The sequence below is a fragment of the Lynx rufus genome, unplaced genomic scaffold (assembly GCF_022079265.1).
Source record: "Lynx rufus isolate CCGP_SWC_20201006 ecotype Redwood Valley unplaced genomic scaffold, mLynRuf1.p SCAF_2, whole genome shotgun sequence".
Lineage (NCBI taxonomy): Eukaryota > Metazoa > Chordata > Mammalia > Carnivora > Felidae > Lynx > Lynx rufus.
In genome coordinates, this window is record NW_025814834.1 from 139144393 (window position 1) to 139168058 (window position 23666).

The 23666-nt window shown below is 32.1% G+C and overlaps 1 protein-coding gene across 1 annotated transcript in view; it reads left to right on the forward strand.

Moving 5' to 3' along the window:
- Positions 1-23666, forward strand: part of DPYD (dihydropyrimidine dehydrogenase) — an 862187-nt gene that overhangs the window by 105337 nt on the left and 733184 nt on the right. Inside the window, exon 3 of the mRNA XM_047084253.1 lies at positions 12662-12744. Coding sequence (XP_046940209.1) covers positions 12662-12744 — 83 coding nt within the window. The remainder of the gene's footprint in view (positions 1-12661; positions 12745-23666) is intronic.

Consider the following 23666-nt stretch of genomic DNA (forward strand, 5'->3'; position numbering starts at 1 on the left):
CACCATTAGTGAAATGACATTAGCTAAATATGATTATGTCTTAATGTTCCCTGAAAGGATTAGACTAGTTAAGACATACCAAAGGGAAAAGTAATTATCTATTGAAATATGAATCTCATGATTAGAACTGGTATATTGGTATTAGAATGTTCATCTAGAATTTTAAAAGATATGAATATAATCATTATTTCTTACTTGACTTATAAACAATTTCATTTGAGCTAGTTTTGTTGAGTGCCAAAATTCAAATATAACATTTTACTAGAACAGTAAGTTAACCTAATTTATTCATTCTTTATAGGAACCTAGACCTTAAGAGTTTCTAACTACTTGAGACACATAAGCACTAGTATTATCTTTTCCTGATTTGCCTTATTGTCTAAAGAAAACCATTAAATTAATCAATGTTAAATCACCTTAGAGTTGTAGTAGTGACTTGGAGTATGCTATTTAAATTCTTCAGATTTTAAAATGTGCCATAAGACTTGTGCCCTCCCCTGTGATAATTCCCTGTGGGTCCTTCAAAATATAGTATGCTGCAGGCTTCCAACCATCCGAGATTTGTAATGATCATTAATGCATGATTAATATATAGGAATGATCCTCCCACTGGACATGAAACATACTTGCTGGATAACAGTTACCTTATTGAATTGAAATTGTATTTTTTGAATATGGGATGTGTGTGTGAAAATTTAATTTTTTAAGAGGAAAGGATCATGATTTTTATTATATTCTCACAGGTATCTTATGACCAAAAAATTAAAACTCTTTTTTTTCCATAAAGACTGTATTTTTTTTACTCTACTATTCCTAAGAATCACCTGGAAAACATGAAAATGCACATTTTTCTACTTCACTTTATAAAATCTTATCCCTTAGGATTATGCTGGGTAATGGATGCTCTTCCTCTTCCTCCTCTTTATTCTTTTCCTCCTCTTCCATTGTTTATTTGAAAGCTTCTACTCAGTGTATCAAATGATTTGCATATATTATCTCATTTAATTTTTTTGTTTTCCATGCAAAAAAGTGCTTTTATTATAGCATGGGGACAAGACCCATGCGCAGAAAGAGCTACACTGGGATTGTGAGGAGTGACTGATTATATACTTTTTAGTTAGTGGGAGTTAGGGATACTATAAATCTTTAATGAATTTGAAAGCAAGGACCTTGAGGGACTAGTTATTGTTAAGATAAGGTTATATTCTATTGTCAAGTAAGACATTAGTCATGAGACCATTCAAATATATATCATATGTATATGTTTGAAGGATGATTCCTATCATGTATTGTTTGGGGGAGGGGGGTGATGTTTACAGTTATCAGAAAGAAGTACATCAACCAGAGCAAAGCTAGAGTGGTAAAACATTAAAGGAAGTCCTTGAGGAAGCTGTAGGAATGTTAAATCTGTATGCCTCAGGAATCCTGTCAGGAGAGACTACTAGCTGCACCAAAGTCCTGCCTTTGTTTTTTTTTTTCTCCCATCATTTTCTCCACTGAACAACTTTGACCCTTAAATCTTTAAGGTTGCTGAGGGTGGAAGGTCTTATTATCTTCTGTAACTTCTTCCTACTGAATAGGGATGTAGAGATATCCCTACAGCCCTAGAAGGTAAGTAACTGAGTTAAGTATCCTGCCTAAGATGAAGTAGCTAGTAGGCAGGCAGTAACACTGCAGTCTGAGGCTGAAGTCACTTCTACCTTAGCCTTTTTTTCTTTTTTTTCTTAATCTGGAAAAATTTGACTCTTTTAAAAAAATTTTTTTTCAACGTTTTATTTTTATTTTTGGGACAGAGAGAGACAGAGCGTGAACGGGGGAGGGGCAGAGAGAGAGGGAGACACAGAATCGGAAACAGGCTCCAGGCTCTGAGCCATCAGCCCAGAGCCCAAGGCGGAGCTCGAACCCACCAACCGTGAGATCGTGACTTGGCTGAAGTCGGACGCTTAACCGACTGCACCACCCAGGCGCCCCTAAAATTTGACTCTTTTAAAAGACATGTTAAGGAGTCAGAAGTAATAAACTTTATAGAAATCTCTATTCCAGGAGAATGAATTCCTCTCTCTTCTCCAAATTCTCACTAGATTGTGATTAAGGTGGGGACTTATTTATTTTTATATACCTGGTGCTTTGTATGATGCCTAACATACAGTAGAATTTTCAAGAATTTATTCTGAATTGAAATTTAATTGATTAACTTGAGGTTTTATGATTTGGTAATTCCAAGACTTAATTTCAGGAGCTATGTCATCAACTCTCTGGGACCTTAATAATACAGAGCTAAGTTTCTTCATTTATTAAAAGAAGTTTTCTAATTTTTACAATTTAGGTTAATATATAAATTTTAGATCCAACCTATTTAGTTTTAGTTATGATTATTTCATAAAGGAAATGCAGTCCTGTGGAAATTAAGTCATATGATAATATCCTGATTTTTTAAAATTTAGTAATATGATTTGCTAACTTTGTTGCCTATTTCCAGCTCCATCTAGCATATGAATCAGTAGATACTTGGTTGAATTTGTTATAGTTTAAACAAAGATAACCCAGTAATATTATTTAAATTTTTTAGCATTTAGAGATCTCCTTGTGTGTTATTTTGTTTCCATGTTGCTACTGATATTCTATTTGTTTTATTGTACTTTTATATAATCCTTAACGCAGATGAGATATAAAATACTATAAAATCTATCACATTTGAAACTAGACCTTCCCTCAACCCATGGGGATTTATTTGGCAGAAGGCCAGCAAAACCAGTTCTTTTTGATGCTTAGTTTCTAGTTTCTACTTTAATTGCTGCCAAAATCTGAGCACTTGGGGATTTAATTGCTCATTATATTTGTCACAGTGGTGTCACAGACCCAAATAAAGACTGTTACATGAAAAATATTTATGGGTATTAATTTGGCCTAAACATGTGTATTTAGATTCCTTATTTTTCTACATTTTAAAGTATAGCACATCTAGACAGAAATAAGAATTCTTTAAGAACTTAGGTCCACCTTCCTAGTAAACTATTATTATCCGTCTAGTCTAGTATCTGAATTTCACAACTAACACCTGGGGGGTGGGGGACCTGTTCAGAAATTTCTTATATTCACTTTATTCAGCTTACTTTTTTGAAGCAGTCTCTAAGGGGTTTGAGTCTGGCTCTGAGGACAGACTACTTGGGTTCGAATCTCAGAATCCCTTCCTGACTGTATGATTTGAACGAGTTATCTTAATTTCTCTATGCCTGTTTCCTCATTTGTAAAGTATAGATATCTTTGTTATTGTGAAGACTAAATGGGCAAAGCTTCTAGAAAAGTGTCTAACACAGAGAAGGTCCTCAAGGTTTGCTAGTTTACTGTAATTCATCTTTATATGCCAAAAAGTTTCCCATGGTTGCTAATTTGAATTTCCAGTTTCCTACTAATTAAGTAAGGATAACCTTTGCCTGCTATAGTAAATAACATATTTGGTCAGCACTGAATCCACTGCCTTTCCTGTCCTTCCATTTTTCCTGTGTGTTCCCACTTGCTTGTTCCATAGTTGTAGGCTCATAGCCTGCCTCTTGTTCCAGTGTTTCATTACTAATCACCGATTTTTCTTGTTCTTGTGTTTGCTAATCTGAGTAGTGGTTTGTTTATTCATTCTCTCTGTGTCCCCTTTTCCCTTTTATTCACCCTTTGCTGTCCCTTTTCTCCTTCCTACAAATACTTGCACCACCTTGCTTCTGCTGTGATGCTTGCAGATTTCTCATGAAATAACCTTGATCAAAGGAAATTATTAGGCACGTGAAAAGAAGGAAATGTAAGTCATCACCATGGACAAGGTAGTTTTTTAGAATTATTTGGAAGTTTTTTGTACCCTGGAAATTAAGTTCCCTATGTTTTACTTATACTTGAAATTGTCTTCTGGGATAGTCCTACACTACAATATAGAATTCCCAAGAATGAACAACAGAGTAAGACATTTGGTTACATAAAAATACGTTTATAATTTTTCTGAGATTCTACTCATGTGAACTAGGACAAGAATAGATTTTATTTTTTTAATGTTTATTTTTGAGACAGAGAAACAGAGCATGAGTGGGGGAGGGGCAGAGAGAGAGGGAGACACAGAATCTGAAACAGGCTCCAGACTCTGAGCTGTCTGCACAGAACCTGACGAGGGTCTCAAGCCACCAACCCTGAAATCACAACCTGAGCCGAAGTTGGATGCTTAACCAACTGAGCCACCCAGGTGCCCCAAGAACAGATTTTGATAGGACACTGGCTATACTTTATTTATAGTTGTCCCTAATGCTATGGACATGTTCTTAATGGTGGATATAACAGTAAGTCTGTTTGCCTCTCACCCAGTGGATCTGATGGCTTAATTTTATTTATGGATAGGATGAGCAGACAAGTGTACTAGCTGCTGGAGATGTTTCTCTCATTATGGTAAAAGAATAACATTTGTCTGAATTATAATTAAACTCATATCTCTTCTTTGAAGTACTGTTTTTGAAAAAAAAATATTGGATTTGATTTCCATTTCAGGACATGGAAGTATTTTTGGTGAAGGTAACAGACTATTTAAATGCTTGCAGAGTTTTACTTTTTTTCTTTATTATTCTGTTGGGCACAATAAGCTTTGTGCAGACCCAGGAAGTGAGAAACAGAGTATTATTTTTTTTAGTCAACCTAATATTCATTTTGAGTTCCCATTCCAATATGTAATTTTAACCACTTCCAGATAAAATCACTACTAAAGTCTTCTTATCATTAAAATGAGGAAATAACTATAAGTGCTCTGGAGCACTCTCTCTTGACTAATGCTGAGAACCTGTCCTCAATTCCTGGAGCCACAGTGAGCTTAGTGGGGCTACTTCAGGCTTCTGTATCCAATTTTCCTCTTTCTTTGGCTTTCATGAGAATGTTTTCATCTCCTATTCCCGTGGCAGAAAAACTAGTCAAGTGGTCTTTCAACTCTATGGCTTATGCTAGGGATGAACGCTTAAGAATTCAAAATCCAGTAATTTTGTTTCTTTTTTAATGTCTTTCATGAACTTGTTCTTCTGCAACTGTGGAGTCCAAGATAAAGTTTAAAATTTCAATGAGAGGGGGCACCTGGGTGGCTCAATCGGTTGAGTGTCCAACTTCGGCTCAGGTCATGACCTCACAGTTCGTCAGTTCAAGCCCGTGTAGGTCTCTGTGCTGATAGCTGGGAGCCTGAAGCCTGCCTTGGATTCCGTGTCCCCCTCTCTCTCTGCCCTTCCCTTGCTCTGTCTCTTTGTCTCTCAAAAATAAATAGAAAAGGAGGCAATGCATTTGTTGTAATATCTGGACCTGTGGGGAGATTTTGAAAACACATATTTTTAAAAATATAAACTTGAAAAAGAAAACTTTCCATAAGAATTCTGTTTTTAGAAGGCTGTCTACACATGGATTCTACTGTAAAATAACCTTTTCCAAAAATTGATCAGATTAACTTTTTTGGGGAGGGATTTATAAATCATAAGAAATAGTAAGAAGCTATTTTTTTTTAAATTGTATTGTATTATACACCTGTTCCCAAGGTACTTCAGACATGGATATTGGGATAACAAGAGGCTTTTGTGTTTGCTTTTGAGTCTAAGCTACTATCACACTGTTGTACAGGCTGCCTTAAATATTTGTTATCTGTGACTTTCTTTTGCCATGAGCATTATTGTTCTAGTCTAGGGAGTGACTTTAAATGGCTAAACTGAGATCTTAAAATTCTGTCTTAATTACAGTAGTGCAATTATCAGGCTCTTTCATGGATTTTAACAATTAAATCTCACATTTCCTATAGCATTGTGGGCCTTAAAGATAGTACCCTATTCAAAACATTTGTTGTTAAATAAAGAGATTCAGATGTAGTGTTTGATTTTGTTAATCCCTGTCAGTAAATGCAAAGTTTTGAAGATTTTCACCCATAAAAAAACAAAATTATCCTGTCAAGGGACAGATTTATTTCTATGAAATGACTCCATTTAGCAAAAACATGTATATATGTATGTGTATATATGTATATGTGTATATATTTAAAATTAGAGATTTCACAAATATGCCCATAGCAATTAAATAGAAATATCTATTCCCACATCTGATTTATAAACCATCTGTGGAGAAGCATCGAATTAAAAGATGAGTGCTATTTTTCATATCAAGAATCAAGTAAAGTTTGAAAGAAAAAGTTTACGAAACTTTCTTCCATTTTAAGATTTAAACATAACTCTTAGTAGTGATTCATCTATATTCATCTATATTCATCTATATTGATGGAGTTGGGTTGATAGCAAATCTAGTTGCAGAGGAAAGTAAGTAAAATTATATGGCCAAAGAGAAAATATACATTGTTTTCTATTAATGGTTAACATGGGGGAAAAAATGAATGAAATTAGAATCAGAAACCTTGAATTTGAGTAGTGATTTTACCATAGAATACGGTAGTCGCATACTTTGAATGCATTTTAGGTGAAAACAATTTGAGATACATCAGAATAATCTCTATAAATGAACATTTATTTTTCTTTTTAAAATAATTTTTAAGCTTTTAATTAATTTTCAACCATCCATTTCTATACTATGCTTAATAATATCATTAGCAAACCAAAAAGAAATTGCCTAAATAAATAGTAGCACATGGATGCATGGGAATATTATCCAATTTTAAAAATTGTATTGTGAGATGTGTTTAGAATTATGGATAGATACTAGTCACATATTATTAAGTTTAATTATATTAAGGTTAAAAATGGTATACTCCAAAGATCATATACCTAGTAGTTTTGTTTGGATCTTTTTAGGTATTCATTTGCCCCAAAAGGCATTATTTGAGTAGCAGTTGTTAACATTAAGCTGTTATAGGTTGAATGTAGCAAATGGATATAATTGAATTTACCACATGGCTTTATTTTTTTATTACTTTGTGTACATTGTTATACTTCTCCTTGGGTATGCAAAAGTAAAGAAAACTGTCCAGTTTTCCCAGCACCACTTTCCGAAGAGACTGCCTTTATTCCATTGGATATTCTTTCCACAGTGGCACTACTAGGTGTTTATCCAAGGGATACAGGTATGGTGTTTTGAAGAGACACATGCACCCCCAATGTTTATAGCAGCACTATCAACAATAGCCAAAGTATGGAAAGAGCCCAAATGTCCATCAATAGATGAATGGATAAAGAAGATGTGGTATCTATATACAATGGAGTATTACTCCACAATCAAAAGAATGAAATCTTGCCATTTACAACTACAAGGATGGAACTAGAGAGTATTATGCTAAGCAAGATTAGAGAAAGACAAATATCATATGACTTCACTCACATGAGGAATTTAAGACACAGACAGATGAACACAAGGGAAGGGAAGCAAAAATAATATAAAAACAGGGAGGGGGACAAAACATAAGAGATTCTTAAATATGGAGAACAAACAGAGGGTTACTGGAGGGATTCTGGGAGGGGGGATGGGCTAAATGGGTAAGGGGTATTAAGGAATCTACTCCTGAAATCATTGTTGCACTATATGCTAATTTGGATGTAAATTAAAAAAAATAAAATTTAAATAAAAAAAATAAAGATGATTGGAAATTTTCTGGATAATTTGAAATGTGAAAAGTTTCATGAGCTTACTGGCAAACAATTTTAGGAGGAAAAATCTTAATTCAGTCATAAGTAATAGAAAAATTTAAGAAGTATTGAAAAAATCCTGTTTTCTATTTAAATTTCTTTTATTCCTAGCACTTATTTTATTGTATTCTATTAAGAAAATGGCATATTTGGGGTGCCTGGGTGGCTCAGTTGATTAAGTGACTGACTCAATTTTGACTCAGGTTATAAACTCATGGGTGGGTTTGAGCCCTGCATCTGGCTTTGTGCTGACAGGGCGGGAGCCTGCTTGGGATTCTCTCTCTCTTGCCCCTCTCTCTGCTCATGATCTGTTCTAAAATAAATAAATAAGTAAACAAACAAACATTAAAAAACCCCAGCATATTCAAAATAAAATATAAAAATATTTCCAAAACTTTAAAAGTGTCTTTTTTAATTAATTATTTTTAAGTCAAAAGAAATATAAACCCATAACAAACTTTGGAAAATACTGAAAACTGTAACATAAAAGAACATTTATTTAACATTTTTTTGAATTTTATTTTCTTCAACATTTTATTATAATCTGAGTTACTATTTCATTTCAATAAGGATGTTAGACTTCATTACAGGATTGGCTTTTTCATACAGAATTTTAATAAATTATAAAATGTTATTTCATGATTATTAGTTGGTAGCTAATATTTACTGGTAGATACTTTGAACTTTTGTATATGCCTTTTTAAATTTTAACTGTAGTGTTATGTGATTGCATTATGATTTGTTTTCTTTATCATTTTTAAAGTTTTATTTTTAAAGGTTTGTTTATTTTGAAACAGAGAAAGTGCGAGCAAGGGAGGGGCAGGGAGAGGGAGAAAGAGAATCCCAGACAGACTCCTTAATATCAGCATAGAGCCTGACACAGGGCTCGATCTCACAAATAAGATCATGACCTAAGCCAAAATCAAGAGTCGGGGTACTTAACGACTGAGCCATCCAAGCACCCTCCCTTTTTTTTTTTAATTAATTAATTTATTTTGAGAGAGAGAGAGAGACAAACACACACACACACACACACACACACACACACACACACACACAGAGGCATTATGATTTCTTAACCAGAATTCAGACTCTCTACTAAAAACTTTTATTGCACTATAATTATACAATGGAAAAATAGATCTTAAATATGCAATTCCATAATTTTCACAAAATGAATTAAACAGTTCCCTAGAAGACCCTCTTTTGTCTCCTGTAGTACTATACACCAGCTTCTAACATCTTGATTAGTTTTACATGTTTTTAAAATAAGAGCTTTATTGAGATAATATTCACAGGCCATAAAGTTTACTGTTTTTGAAGTGTATAATTCAGTAGTTTTTAGTATATTCACAGAGTTGTGCATGTATCACCACTCTTTCGGAACACTTCCATCTCCCCCAGAAGAAACCCCATTACCATCATCACTCATTCCCCCACTCTTTCCAGTCTTTGGCAACCTCTGATCTCCTTACTGTCTCTGTGGATTTGCTGTACTGGACATTTTATAAAAATGGAATTGCATATACAACATGGCCTTTTCTATTTGGCTTTTTCACTTAGCATAATTTTTTTAAGATTCATTTATATTGTAGCATGTATCAGAACTTCTCTCTTTACGGCCAAATAATATTCTGTTGTATCAATATGCTACATTTATGATTTTATTGACTTTTTGACTTGAATTTTTTCTGCTTTTTGTATGTTACGAATAATGTTGCTATGAACATTTGTATACAAATATTTTTGTGGATGTATGTTGCTCTGTGTTTCTGTTCTTACACCAGTACCACAGTGTCTTGATTACTTTACTTTTAGTCTCAGTTTTGAAATCAGGAAGTATGCGTCCTTCAATTTTTCACTTCTGTTTTTAAGAATGTTTTGACTACCCTTGTCCCTTTTGTTATCGTATGAATTTGAAAATCAGCTTGTCAAAATCGGCGAAAAAAAATGTCAGCTGGGATTTTGACAGGAATTGCATAGAATCTTTAGATCAACTTAGGGAGTAATACCATCTTAACACTATTAAGTCTTCTAATCCATGAACATGGGATTCTATTTATTTTTGTCTTTTTTAATTTTTATCTTCAGGTGTGCTTTCCAGTGCACAAATCATATGCTACTTTTGTTAAATTTATTCAGGAATATTTTTATTTTTTGCTATGTAAATGGATGGTTTTCTTTTTTTCATTTTTGGATTATTCACTGTAGCTTTGCCTATTTTTTAATTTTTAAATTTCTTTAAAATTTTGTTTATTTTTGAGAGACAGAGCATGAATGGGGGAGGGGCAGAGAGGGAGACACAGAATCTGAAGCAGGCTCCAGGCTCCAGCCTATCAGCACAGAGCCCAATGTGGGGCTTGAACTCACAATCCACAAGATCATGACCTGAGCCAAAATCAGATGCTTAACTGACTGAGCCACCCAGACACCTGTAGGTTAATTATTTTTGAACTTTACATAAGTGAAATAATTTTGCTATTTGTTCTTTTGTGTGTCACATCTTTGCTCAATATTGTATCTATGAAATGTATCCATGTCACTGCATGTAGCTATAGTTCATTCTTTTTTAAAAAAAATTTAAAACCTTTATTTATTTTTGAGAGGGGGAGAGAGGAAGAGAGAGAGGGAGACATAGAATCTGAAGCAGGCTCCAGGCTCTGAGCTCTCAGCACAGAGCCCAACGTGCAGCTTAAACTTAAGAACTCTGAGATCATGACTTGAGCCTAAATCAGAGGTTTAACTGACCAAGTCACCCACGTGCCCCATGTAGTTTGTTCATTCTTATTGCTGTGTAGTTTTCCATTGTATATAATGGCCTATTTATGTATTCTACCTTGATGGACATTTGACTTGTTTCTGGTTTTGGGCTATCTTGAATAATGGTGCTATTAACATTTTTGTACATGGATTTAGGCGAACCTATTATAAATTTGTTCTGGGTGTATTCTTAGGCATGATTTCAGCTTATGGAAGTACTTCAAAAAGCTTTACAAAGTGATTGTAACAATTTAGTTCCATCAGCAGTGCTTCAGTTGCTTTTTATACTGAAAAAGTGCTCTATATAATCTACGTTGTAGGCATTTTCACAGTGTGTAATGGTATTTGCATCTTTCTCACGAGTACTAATATTCAGCATATTGTTTTTTTAATTAGCAGTTTTGGATATTCTCTTTTATACAGTGTTTGTATAAGTTTTTTGCTTATTTTCATTGAGCTTTTTGTCCTTTTTATATTAATCTCTGGAGTTTTTTATTTATTATAGGTGTAAGTAATTAAAATAATGTGAAACTGGCACAAGTATAGGAAATTGAGTAGTGGGTCATAATGGACTCCAGAAACAGACCAAATATATACTGTGATTTACTTTATGGAAAAGATTAACTATAGTGGGGAAATGATGGTCCTTTCAATAATTACTATTGATTTAATTAATTACTTATATCATGTGATTTCCTATCTCACATCTTATGCAAATGTCAATCCCAAAAGATTGAACATCTAAATGTACAATGCAGAATAATAAAGTTTACTGAAAAAATATAGGAATATATATTCATAACCTTGAGGAAGCCAAAGATTTCTGAAAGAGGACACAAAAGGCAATAACTATTAACCATAAAAAATAATAAATTGAGCCTCATTACAAATAAGAAATTTTCTTCATGAAAAGACACTACTAAAAAATGAAGAGACAAGACATAGAGCAGGAGATGATATTTGCAATTTATATATCCAAAAAAGGACTGTTATTCAGAATTCAAATTGTTTTAGATATATTTCATAATTTTCAAAATTTTCACTATAAAAACATATAACTAACTATCTGTTAAAAGGATCTTTGCCCTAATTTTGCTGACTTAAAAAAAATCAAGGTAGAAATAGTATATATATATATATAAATATATATATATGTATATGTTTATATATATATAAAATATATATATATGTATATGTATAGTATATACAGTATATATGGATATGTATTAGGTATATATGTATATGTATTGTGTGTATATATATACACAGTACATATGTATACATAATTTTCAAGATTTTCACTATAAAAGCATATAACTATCTGTTAAAACGATCTTTGCCCTAATTTTGCTGACTTAAATCAAGGTAAAAATAGTATATGTATGTATAATTTAAAATGGAAAGAACACATTGTTATTTAGTTTTCGTTTGTTAGATTAACTAAAATGCTAAATCTAATTATTTTATTACCTAACTTATATATAAAATCTGATATGCCAAAAGATTCATGGATATGTTTTTAGTCAAAAATTTAATTCTGTTCTGCATAAATCTTCTCAAAACTTATTAGTCTCATGTAAGATTAAGTTAATTTTACATTTAAAAATATATTCAGAATTATAATTAAAAAAATAAAAACTTAGAAAAAGCAATTCAGTAATGCTAAGAACATGATATAATGTCACTTAATTTTAAGAATTGGACTTATTTATTTTAAACATATCTATATGTATACATCTATTTATAAATATATACACAATTGTTATTTAAAGATCTTATTCTAAAATTTTGTTTCCAAAATGTTGGAAGTTGTATAATTATCTTATGCTGGGCTGTATCTTTCCATGTAAGTAATTGTTAATATTTTTAGAACTAGATATTTATCCTATACAGTTTATTATAATTTCAAACTTACTTTTATTGACTTTCTCTTTTGAATTCAAATTGGTTTTGATATATTTGAGATTATTTTAGTGAAGTAATTTTCAAACCTCAAAGCTCTAAAAGTTGTGCTATGTTTATATAAAATTGATTTAGTCTGTTTACTCCATTTTGAAAAATTGGTAAAAAGACTTCTGTGATAGCTGTATCATGACATTTTTATTTTGTTACTGTTGAATTCACACTGTCAATTTTAATGAATCCTACCCAATTAAAGTTGTGTGCATATTTTTCATGAGTCCATAATCAATATAATCAATTATATTTTTACATAATTGCATAGATACAATTTTATCTCAGGATGTTGGAGGATTAATACATTTTTAAAAATGTTGCAGAAATGCGAGAAGCTGGAGAATAATTTTGATGACATCAAGCACACGACTCTTGGTGAGCGAGGAGCTCTCCGAGAAGCAATGAGGTAAGTCTGGGTCACCATAGCAACAGTCACAGATGTGGTAAAGAAAAAGTCATTCTTCATTATTGGGGGAACAAATGAGTTCATTGCCACCATTCAGCTCTGTTCTCTAAGGTATTAATTTGTCAGTGGAGAGACTTCCCTTGAGGCTGTACTTTGGTTTTGAAGCTGCATAAATGTTAAGCCTCAGTGCACAGTAAAAAATGTAAATGTTTAATTTGTTACTTAAAATGCTTAAGGGGTGTCTTGTTTTATATTTATACTAAACTGTGTGATTGAATGGAAATATTGTTCATCTAAATTCTGCCTGAATATAAAAAATAAACAGAACAATGGTGGTTAAACTGAGTAGTATTTTCTCCTAATTAATATTTAATTTAAAAAGAGGTACTTAAAATTTCATATTCTATTAGATTTTATAGGATTATATCATAGTATTTTTAAACTGATTTACACACTATTTTAAAGCATATAGATTCACTTTTTTTCAAATACAGTAGTCTATAATGAGCCTGATTTTTGTTTTTGTTTTTTGTTTTTTTTTTTGCTTTTTTCACTTTTGACATTTCTGTTTCTAAATATTTCTCTGAAATCTCCGCCAGACTTGATACCTTTTTAATAACTTTTAAGAATCAGTCTTTAAATCCGTATTTTAGTAGACATTAAGAATGTGTAAGGCATAAAACTCATCATCCTTAGGGCTAGAAAACAATAAATGAAATTAATTTTAAAAGTTCTGAGCTTCATCTCCCCATTTGAGTTGGATAATTTCCAATATATTCGTACAGAAGTAGTATATTTACCTTTATTTAGCCTATGAAACTACAATTGATTTTTAAAATGCAGTTCTCATTTTTTTTTTCAGGATCATAAGGCTAAAAATAATTTAAAATAAGAGAAAAGATAAACCTATGAGGCTTTCTAGAAGGGAACGTGGGTACAATTTTGTTATTGCTAGCACACAGTTACCATATACTTTAGTTTAGAAGCTGCTCTCATTTAGTAACCTTCCTTTTACCATGCAAGCAGCAGGGGAAAGTAATTAAATTTAATAGAAGCTGCCCTCATTTTGAAGCCACTTCTATTTAAAACCACAGGGGGAGGTAATTAAATTTAATGGAAACAGTAGCTTCTACACAAAGATACATGGTACTTCTGTATAGATGATTATGATGTCACAAAAAGAGGAATAATATATTACTAGTACTGAGAAATTACCAGCTGGAGCAAGTGAGCCTATTTTATTGTTAATGTCTTCACTAATAAAAAAAAAGAGGGAAAATAGAACTGAATATACAATAGAGAATTTGCACCTATAAAATGCAATCAGACATTCACAGAAAGTTAGTTTTTGAAAAATAGTAATAAATTAAAAAGAAGGTATAAAACATATTGTGGAAAAAGCCAATGCAGAAATTATGAATGAACTCCTATTTTCATTATAGTCTTTATCTTGTGTCTAAAACTACCACATTTATAAGTTGAAGGCATTGTTTTTGCACATGCTAATGATAATAAATTTGAATATATTAAGTGTGTACACCAATATGTATTTAGAAAGCTACAGTTATTCTCTGTATTTTTATATCTACTCAGTTTGAAGTAAACACATAGACACACAGGAAGACAAAGAGAATGCCAGCTCTGAAGCTTTGAATAAAAGAACTGAAGGCCTAAAACATAGAAAGAATTACAAAGGGGCAATGTGAATGAAAATGGATGTGACTGAGGGAAATATAATGAACAAGGAAAGGACATGTAATTAGTATAGAAAATTTGTCATCAAGGAAAATCAAACTGAATTATGGGAGAACTGTGTATGAAGAGATTATTCTGCCAAATTTTGTAATACTTACTTTTTAGAAAATACTAGGATATTCTGCTTTTAAAAAAGTAGAGATGAACTAATAAGAAAAACAAGTATTACCTGGTTAGAATAACCTCTCAATCACTCATGCTATCAGATAAAGCAGTATTCTAGATAATTTAAATCAGCTTTTAATTATATGGCTGTTTAATGTACTTTGTTTACATAAGCTGCATATTTTACACATGCACACGCACACACGTATTCATAATGTTTGGATTCACTAAACACAATTAAATAATTTAGTAACCAAAGCATTCAGCAATTTAGTACACTGTGGGCCCACCACTTTTGTGTTTGCTGTTGTTTTTTGCCTTTAGGAAATGTAGCAGTAGCTCATTCTTTTATATGTGAGATTATAGAAGCATGGGAAAAAAGTTGTGATGCTATGTTACTAAGAATAAGAGGAGAAACATGGAGGGGCAAAAATTAATTGTTCTTTAATCTGTGATCAATGTTTGCCTTACATGAAGGGTGTCTCGATCAAAAGAAACTATGGGAGGGTAAGATATTTGATTTAGGCCTTGAAAGAGGGCCAGTTTTGCAGGTAGAGGGAATAGAATTGAGCAAAGTCATGGAGGTGCAAGATGTATTTCAGGAACAGTAAGTAGTCTGATGTAAAGCAAATTTTTTCAAGCTTTTTTTGAATATGTTTTCCCACAAAACTCACATAGACAGAATTTTTGAGTCAGTAACATCTCTCCTTCCACGTCAAGAATCCTTGGGTGGAAATGAAGCAGTATGAAGTTGGCAAGGATGATGTAAGCATTTCAGAATCTCAGAGTGTGAGAAGGGGCAGTGGGAGACAGGTATGAATAATTTGCTGAAAACTTTGGTGACCATAGGGACTGGCCTTAAGAGGCTGGCTGGAAATGTGTTTGTTACCATATTCTGGAGGCTAGTTAGATAGAGTCTAGCTTGCCATGATAAAGAGTGTAAATTATTTCAGGAAGTCATTATTTTTAAGGAAGGGGTGATAGGATTAAATGTAAAAATTAGAATTTTGTAGAATTGTTAGAGGGGAAGAAGATACAATATAGGGATAGATGCAGTATTCCATGGTAGCTTTTCTCTTGGTCCTTGGACATGGCCTAGCTCAGCTGTGGGAACATTCTTTTCTCTCAGTGGCTTAACCTCCACAGCAGTCCTCAGGTGACCCTGGACACCCGCAGTGGTGCTCTCATTCTGAGCGTGTCTAGCCTGGAGAAGCTGGAGCAGAAATGGATGGAATCTGAAGATTGACATTTTGTGAGTGCTGTGTTTGGGTGCTGTCACCAAGTTGGATATACCTCCAACTTGGTTTATTAAAGTTCTTAGAATAGGAAAGAGGATTCTGTCCTTGCTCAATTCTCTGTCATCTCATCCAATCCCTCTTCATGGCTGGTCTTTGCCATGTAGTCTTGAACACATTCTTTTGTCATGTGTTCCCAGCTCATAAATCATTTTAGACTCCTCCCATACATCCTTCCTACCCCAGATGTGAGGACCTGTAGCCAGCTATGTTAAAAACACAAGGAGCTACGAACTAATCTGGGATGTACAGGCTAAGTAAATCAGGTATTTGATCAGGTTTTAGCTAATACCGAGAAAGGGGAAAAAAAGATTTAAAATTTTGTTTTGGCAGAAAATAGAGGGGCAGTTGAGGGGATGAGAGAGCTAGAGAAATCAGTGACATCACTAAGATAAAGGCCCAACAGAGGGGAGTGTGTTTGGGAAATATGAAAGTATTTAAAATGTAGATCTGATAAGACTTTGTGGCTTAGCCTCAATAAATCATAACCTTGATTTAATCTGTGCTGCTCTGTTTTAAATTATTCTTATCCTTTTTGAATAAATTATAATTTATTTGTGTGTCCTACTAGATAGTAACTTCCATGAAACTAGGATTTCTCTTTTGCCTTCTTGTGTATTCTTAGTCTTACCATAGTATTATCATATAGTAGGTACTCAATAATTATCTGTTGAATTGTTGGTAAAGATAAAAGTAATAAGGAGGTTTATTAAAGTTAAGTCAAATGTTTTTATTTTGAATATTTGGATATATATTAATTGGGATAGGGAGAGAAAAAAAGGGTTAAGGAAGAGTATTTTCGTTTTCAGATTAATTTGAGATAGCTGTGGCAAACTCGTATAAATTTGCAATAAGCAGAAGGAAAATATAATTCTACAACTCAGGAAAATACTGGGGGTTGATGTGCACATTTGGACTTGTTAAGTATTTTGATACTTGTAGCCATTGGAAAGGATGTGATTTCTAAGAATAGTGCATCAAATCAGAAAGGAGGAGAGTCTAACCAGATGCCTAAGAAAAAATATTGGGCTTAGGAAAATGTGTGTCACAAAGAAACATATTTTGAGATTTAAAAATTATAAATAACTTTCTCCAGCAGAGTAAGTTGGAACTGTAAAGTGGTGTGCCTGAGAAGAGAAGGGTGGGCGGCATTCCTGGCCAGTGTTCTGTGGCTCCTGGAGATATCTAGAGAAGTGCTGCCCAGTAGAACTTTCTGTGAACTGCAGTAAAACTCTCTAGTAGAAATGTTCTATGTTTGTGTTGTTTAGTATGATTGCCAGTGGCCACATGTGGATACTAAGCACCTGAATTATGGCTCTTGTAACTGAAGAGCTGAATATTTAATTGTATTTAACTTTCATTAATCTAAATGTAAATGGTTGTATGTAGTTACAGGCTATTCTTTGGGCAGCATCACCCTACAGGTATATGTTTGAGTTGCTAACGTGACATTTGTCTGTCTCTCACGAATGGAATTTTCATCAAATGGAGTGGCTAGGGTAAAGCTAAACCAGGTTCACACATCACATATACATCACATGCTGCTCTCTCAAAAAATGAAGAGTAAAAGTTAGTTTCATAACAGTAATGGATGTAACACCAAAATGAACAAATATGACTTGATATGGAGGAGGTAAATGACTATTACTGTCTAAAGGCATGACTTATATGTAAAAAGCTCAAGAGAATTAACAGCAAAACCACGCTAGGAATTAATAAAATAATTTAGTAATGTGGTCAGATTTAAGATAAAAATGGAAATTTATTAGCATTTCTATGTATTACCCATAACTAATTAGTGGTTGTATTGATAGTAGATCCTATGACAATCCTATGAATTTATTATATTATAAGGTACCCCAAATCATCCAGGACATGTTGAGTCACACAATAAGTGGTATAAGAGGCAGCCATTTAGTTATTTGGAAAAAAAATCACTTTATATGTACACAGGTGCTGAAGGATGTTTCATGTATATCAAAGAACTAAATGAAATAAGTGAAATAGCCAATGTCCACTACATTATGGGAAGCAACAGTTTTTGTTTGTTTATTAATTAATTAATTAATTTATTTATTTATTTATTTATTTATTTTGAGGTTTGTACAGGGAAAGAGATGATAAGCTAAAGAGTAGAAGAAGAAATCACTAAGCTTTGCCTGCATTAAAAAAGCTTCTGTTCGTGGAAAGAAATCATGAAATTAAAAGACAACATCAGCGTATTACATTGCTGTGTGTTTAAGTGATTCAGAAAGATTAGGAGCTCAATGGATAATTGGCAAAGTATGATTAAGAAATCTTTGAAAATATTCAACTATAATGGCCAACAAAATTTAAGTTACATTTAAAAATGTATTAATTTCTTGATTACTGATATTACTGCAGTTCAGCAGGAAGGAAATTTTTGAGTGTTAGCAATGGAATGGCAAGACAGCCATTTCTCACTCCCAGAGCTCAATAGGGGTGGAAGTGACTGCTGCATTTAAAGAAAGGATCACTCCAATAAGTATGAAAAGCTTTAAAGCAAACATACCTTTTACATATTAATTTAACTTCCTGAAATAAATGTATTTCAGAAGACTTAGAAATTATGGGGAATCTCAATGTGTTTCTCAAACTATTAGAATATAACAGTAAACAAACTGAATAGAACTCGATCGTCTACTGTTAAGGAAACAAGTAAGGAAATGAATATTATATATATAATGCATTTGATGTATATTTATATACATATATATGATTTTATATAGATATATAAACTTAAATATATTTATAAAACATATATTTATGTAACATATGTAATGTTATATACACACACACATGTAATGGTGAATTGTGGCATCTTTAACCCTATCTGGATACTAAAATGATCTTCACCACAGTGTTTTTAGTGACACAAGAATCCTCGTGTTGAAATGTTCACTGAAAAATACCAGGAAACAAAATTGCATGTAGAACATTATCTCCACTGAATATAAAGAATGCAGAGAAAGAAGATGAGATTAAAATATACTAAAATAGCTATTATATTTAGGTGCTAGGCGAACAGATACTTTTTTCAGGCTTATAATTTTCTGTTCAAAATTTTCTATAATAGGAGCACATCATGAATGATTCAAAAAATAATGAAGTAAGAAATGGAAAAATGGAAAGAATAAAATATGATATGAATACTAGGATAAGTGGTAAAAATCAGATTTTAGACTCCAACTGTGATTTTAGGTAAATTAATCTTTTTTTGTCTTATTTTTTTGTAAAATAGGATTAAAAACTTAATAGGATTGATATGATGAACAACAATAATGTAGGAGAGAAAGCTTTGTAATTTATGAAACAATAAAAGGATGATACAAAGTATTATAATGTTTGTATATGTTATTTGCATTTAATGGTGTTTCAGTGATTATTTCAAAGAATTTACATATGTCATACATAATGGAATTGACTGGAAAACTATAGTGTAGCCTTAGAATGTAAAATACCAGAGTGAATATTTCTTGTCTCTCACTTATACAGAGCTCATTGTAGTTCTATGGCTATGTGGAGATATTGTACAGGATTTCTAAAAATGATGACATAAGAAAAAAACATTTTAAAGACAGGAAAAATGCATCTCTAGGTTAAATCTCTGTCTATAGTATGATAATAGTGAGTTTAGAGGTAAAATTCACAACTTCTTTTCATCATATTTTCTCCTTATCACTGCCAATTCAACCTTCTTATCATGCCAAAGTGATTTGATTTCTGTATTATCATATTTTGCACCTGTCTTAGACCCTGTAATAAATTCTAAACATCAAGGGGAAAAGTGGGACCTTTTTAACATTGTGTCTCTCTATCCCCCTTTCAGTTCCAGAGGCAGTAGTGGGACATGTTGAATAGATATGTGAAATTGGAAGGTATTTGAATTGAATAACTTGAGAAAAGGGAGTGTCAAATTGTGAAAAAGAAATGGGTACATATAGTTCATTAAGAAGAAAAAGTAACAATGTGGTCTGAAGGTTTTAGAAAATGACAATACACAAAAATATAGATTGGTCAGATTGGTGGTTATACTTCTATGGTGAAAATATAAATTACATATTTGGAATACAAACATTGCTAATTAGAGGTTAGTATTTTATTTGCAGAGCCAAACCTATTCAGTGACACCTGTTATATTTAGATTATTGTTATGGAGATGAACTTCCAGGACAAACATGAAATTTCTTTTTCATTTTTGCTTGGCTTCATCACGTGTTGGGAATTCTGTCACTAGATGGTGATATTGAGTTGCACACTTTATGTTTCTGGCTTTTTTTCTGGTGTGTGTAATTGTAATTATAGGTGTGCCATAAGCACAGCCATTTATACAGAGTTAAACAAAATATAACTATATGAACTTGGAAAATAGTTTTAAGAGGTATAAATACATTCTAAGTATTATTTAAGTCAAAAGGTTAATATTGTTTTAATGTGTTTGTGTTTTTACATTAGAATCATTAGACTTTGATAGGTAGAAGGTATATATATAAATAACAATCTAAATTTTTCATTAAAGACTCAGGTCTAAGAAGAGATTCAGAGACATTTAAAAGAGGTCTTTTCCAGTTTTCCTCTTCTAGATGTATTAGTCTAGAAAGTTCATCTTTAATTTCACTTCTCTGTTAATATCCAGTGGTAAAAGGGACTGTTTACCAACTGATCAAAGGGTTATGTTACTCCTGGTACCTAGATATTGTTTTAGCTGCTTATTGTTATATTAATGTTTTAATTATATTAATTTGCATCTTGTGCTGAGCATAATGGTTAAACTACACTATTTCTTTAAGTGGTACTTCTACATGAACTGGAATAAAAAATCGTCTCTATGAGTAGTTTTGTCTATCTGAATAAGACTTGAAGGTAAGATAGTATTATTCTATTTAATCATTTTTGTAGGTAAGTTTTTGTGTGTATGTATATATTAAATATGTGTAAATGTGTATGTTTGTATATGTAAATGTATACTTTCTATATCTCTATTTCTGTCTAAATCTTCCCATCCCAGTCAAGGAAATCTTGCAGTGTGACAGCATTTTGAATTTGGAGATCTCTATGCTTTTTAGACATATCTATTAGGATTACAAAGATTTATGTACAAGAAGGTTCAATGAATTTTTTTTATAATAGTAAAAAAAGGGAAAGGGGATAAGAAGGCAACCTAAATATTTATGAATAGTGAGTTTGAGTAATTTAAAAGATGAATGTAAGGCATGAAAAAAATTGAAATTGCATTGTAGTAAAATAAAAGATAAAATGAGAAAGCATTAACAAGATACTTCTAGTAAAATCATCAGATTATTAAATAGTATGGAAAGTAAATACAATTTTTAAAAATTTTTGGGTATGGTATATAATGATATCAACAATTACAGATGATTTAACATTTGTAACTTTTTTTTGCTTTCAAAGTTTTCAAAAATAAACACATTATTTTTATAATCATAAATGCCCATGTATGTGTGTGTATCTGTGTTTGTTTTTTAACTATATGAAAAGTTTGACCTGTGATATTGGGTTCAGAGGCAATGTGTTAACTTTTCATTTTAATCAAATGTCTTGATCCTTCATAATTACATTTCTCCAAGTTGTCTTTCACTAAAATGATCAGCAGGTATCTCTCTAAAAATTACCCCCCAAGTCAGCAAATTATAAGAGTATCCTCTTTTCTTCTATGCAGAGGAGAGTACCTTGTCTTTGTCATTTCTATTATAAAGAGGTACATATTCTACTATGCCCACAGTAGGTTCCTGCATTTGATCACCTAACATATGGATTTGGTGACCACACTGAATTATCTTTAATGATAAATTTTTTTAAAACAGCAGCAAATGAAATCAGGCATAGGTTAATTAAATTATATATGTATAAAATGCGTTAGCCTATACCTTAATCTAAGCATGTGTTCATTCAACTTGGTGCCTACTATGTGCTAGACACTATTTAAAAGGAGTATTTGTAGAAGAAAATAAAATTATAATTACCATTTTATGACTATTCGGTAACTTTAGAATGATAAAACTAGAAAAGAAAATATGAATCATTGGTATATTGGATGTTTATATTTAAAACAACAAATTAGCAGCAATATACATAATAGAATTTAACCATGATAAAAAATAATTAGATTTTGGGGCACCTGGGTGGCTCAGTCAGTTAAGCGTCTGATTTTTTATTTTGGCTTGGGTCATGATCTCATGGTTTGTGGGTTTGAGCCCTGCTCTGTGTCAGCGAGAAGCCTGCTTGAAATTCTCTCTCCCTCTCTCTTGTCTCTCCCACACTCGTGCTCCCTCACTTGCTCTCAAAATAAATAAATAAACTTAAAAAATAAAAAAAAAAATTGTATTTTCCCGTTAGTAGTTTAAGATTGTATATTAAAGACTAGAAAGGAAGGGATACAGCTTTTGTTTTGCTACGAAAGAAAAGTGCAGAGCTAAGTCTTACTCTAGAATGCTTATCATTTTAGATACAGACTTTGAATGAGCAGCTAATAGCTAAAATTATTTAGGAGATAAAAATTGGTACTGTGAGGATTAGCTTTAATTTTAAGTATCCATAATTGAAGTGCCACATTATGATTTTAATGTTATGATAATCTTGTTAACAAGCTGTTGTGTATATACTATCATATTTTAATGTAGTTGCAAAGCTTAAGTAAACCATAAAGTAAATTGCTTTTTGAATCAGGCTTTTACAAGTGGAAAATTAGTGGTTTACATGTTTTGAATACATATTTTGTAATTATGCTTGTCATTTTCTACAACTTAAGAAGAATAATAGAATAGGTTTATAGATAATACATTATTGTTCATTTGCATATTTTGTTATTGCCCATTCTAATTAGTTTGGTTTTACTATACATATACTATAAAATAATAACTGATTCTGTTTCTTTTTCTGTAATAGTCTTCTGGAAGGTACACATTGTAGTTTAGTTATACTACTTCTCATTTCTCATATATCATCACATTACTTTTAACAGAAAATTAATACCTTTTCTTATCTAGTATTTCTACAGGTTATTATGATATACACTGAGTTACATCCATTGGGAGGTTTGTGTTTATTTGGGGGAAAAAAGTGTCCTATTCTGATAACTGGTGAAGATAGCTAGTAAGTAAGATTTACTTTTTCTGAATTTGTTGCTTCATTTGACAAAGACAAAGCATGGCAATTTGATAGTCTAAGGCAGAAATAGGCAAACTTTTATGTAAAGTCCAGACAATAAATACTTTCAGCTTTCTGGTTCCTGCAGTCTCCGTTATAGTTATTTAATTATGCTGATGTAGTGGAAAAGCAGCCACATAGACATTTTGTGAACAAATATGTGTGGCTTCATTGGTATGGCTATGTTCTAATAAACTGTTATAGAAACAGGCAACCAGGTGGATTTATCCCATGGGTCATAGTTTATTAACCTCTGGTTAAGAGCAGACTTGACATAAATCAATTAAATTTCAAAAAATTATTGGTAAATATATTATGAATTTGTTATCTCTGATAAATGAATACTAAAAAATACTGTGAAGTTCTTCCAGTTTTCTTTACAAAGATGACTATACAACATTTACTGAGGTGTCCTTATTTCCCAATTTCTGGGCTGTTCTTTGAAATTGAGTAAGTGACACTTCCTAGATTACTCATTCAAGTAAATAAGCATAAATCAGAGAAAACTCACCAATTGCAATTGTAAAATCACCAATGTGCAACCAACATGAGGTCTCGGTATCAATGGCAATGAATCAA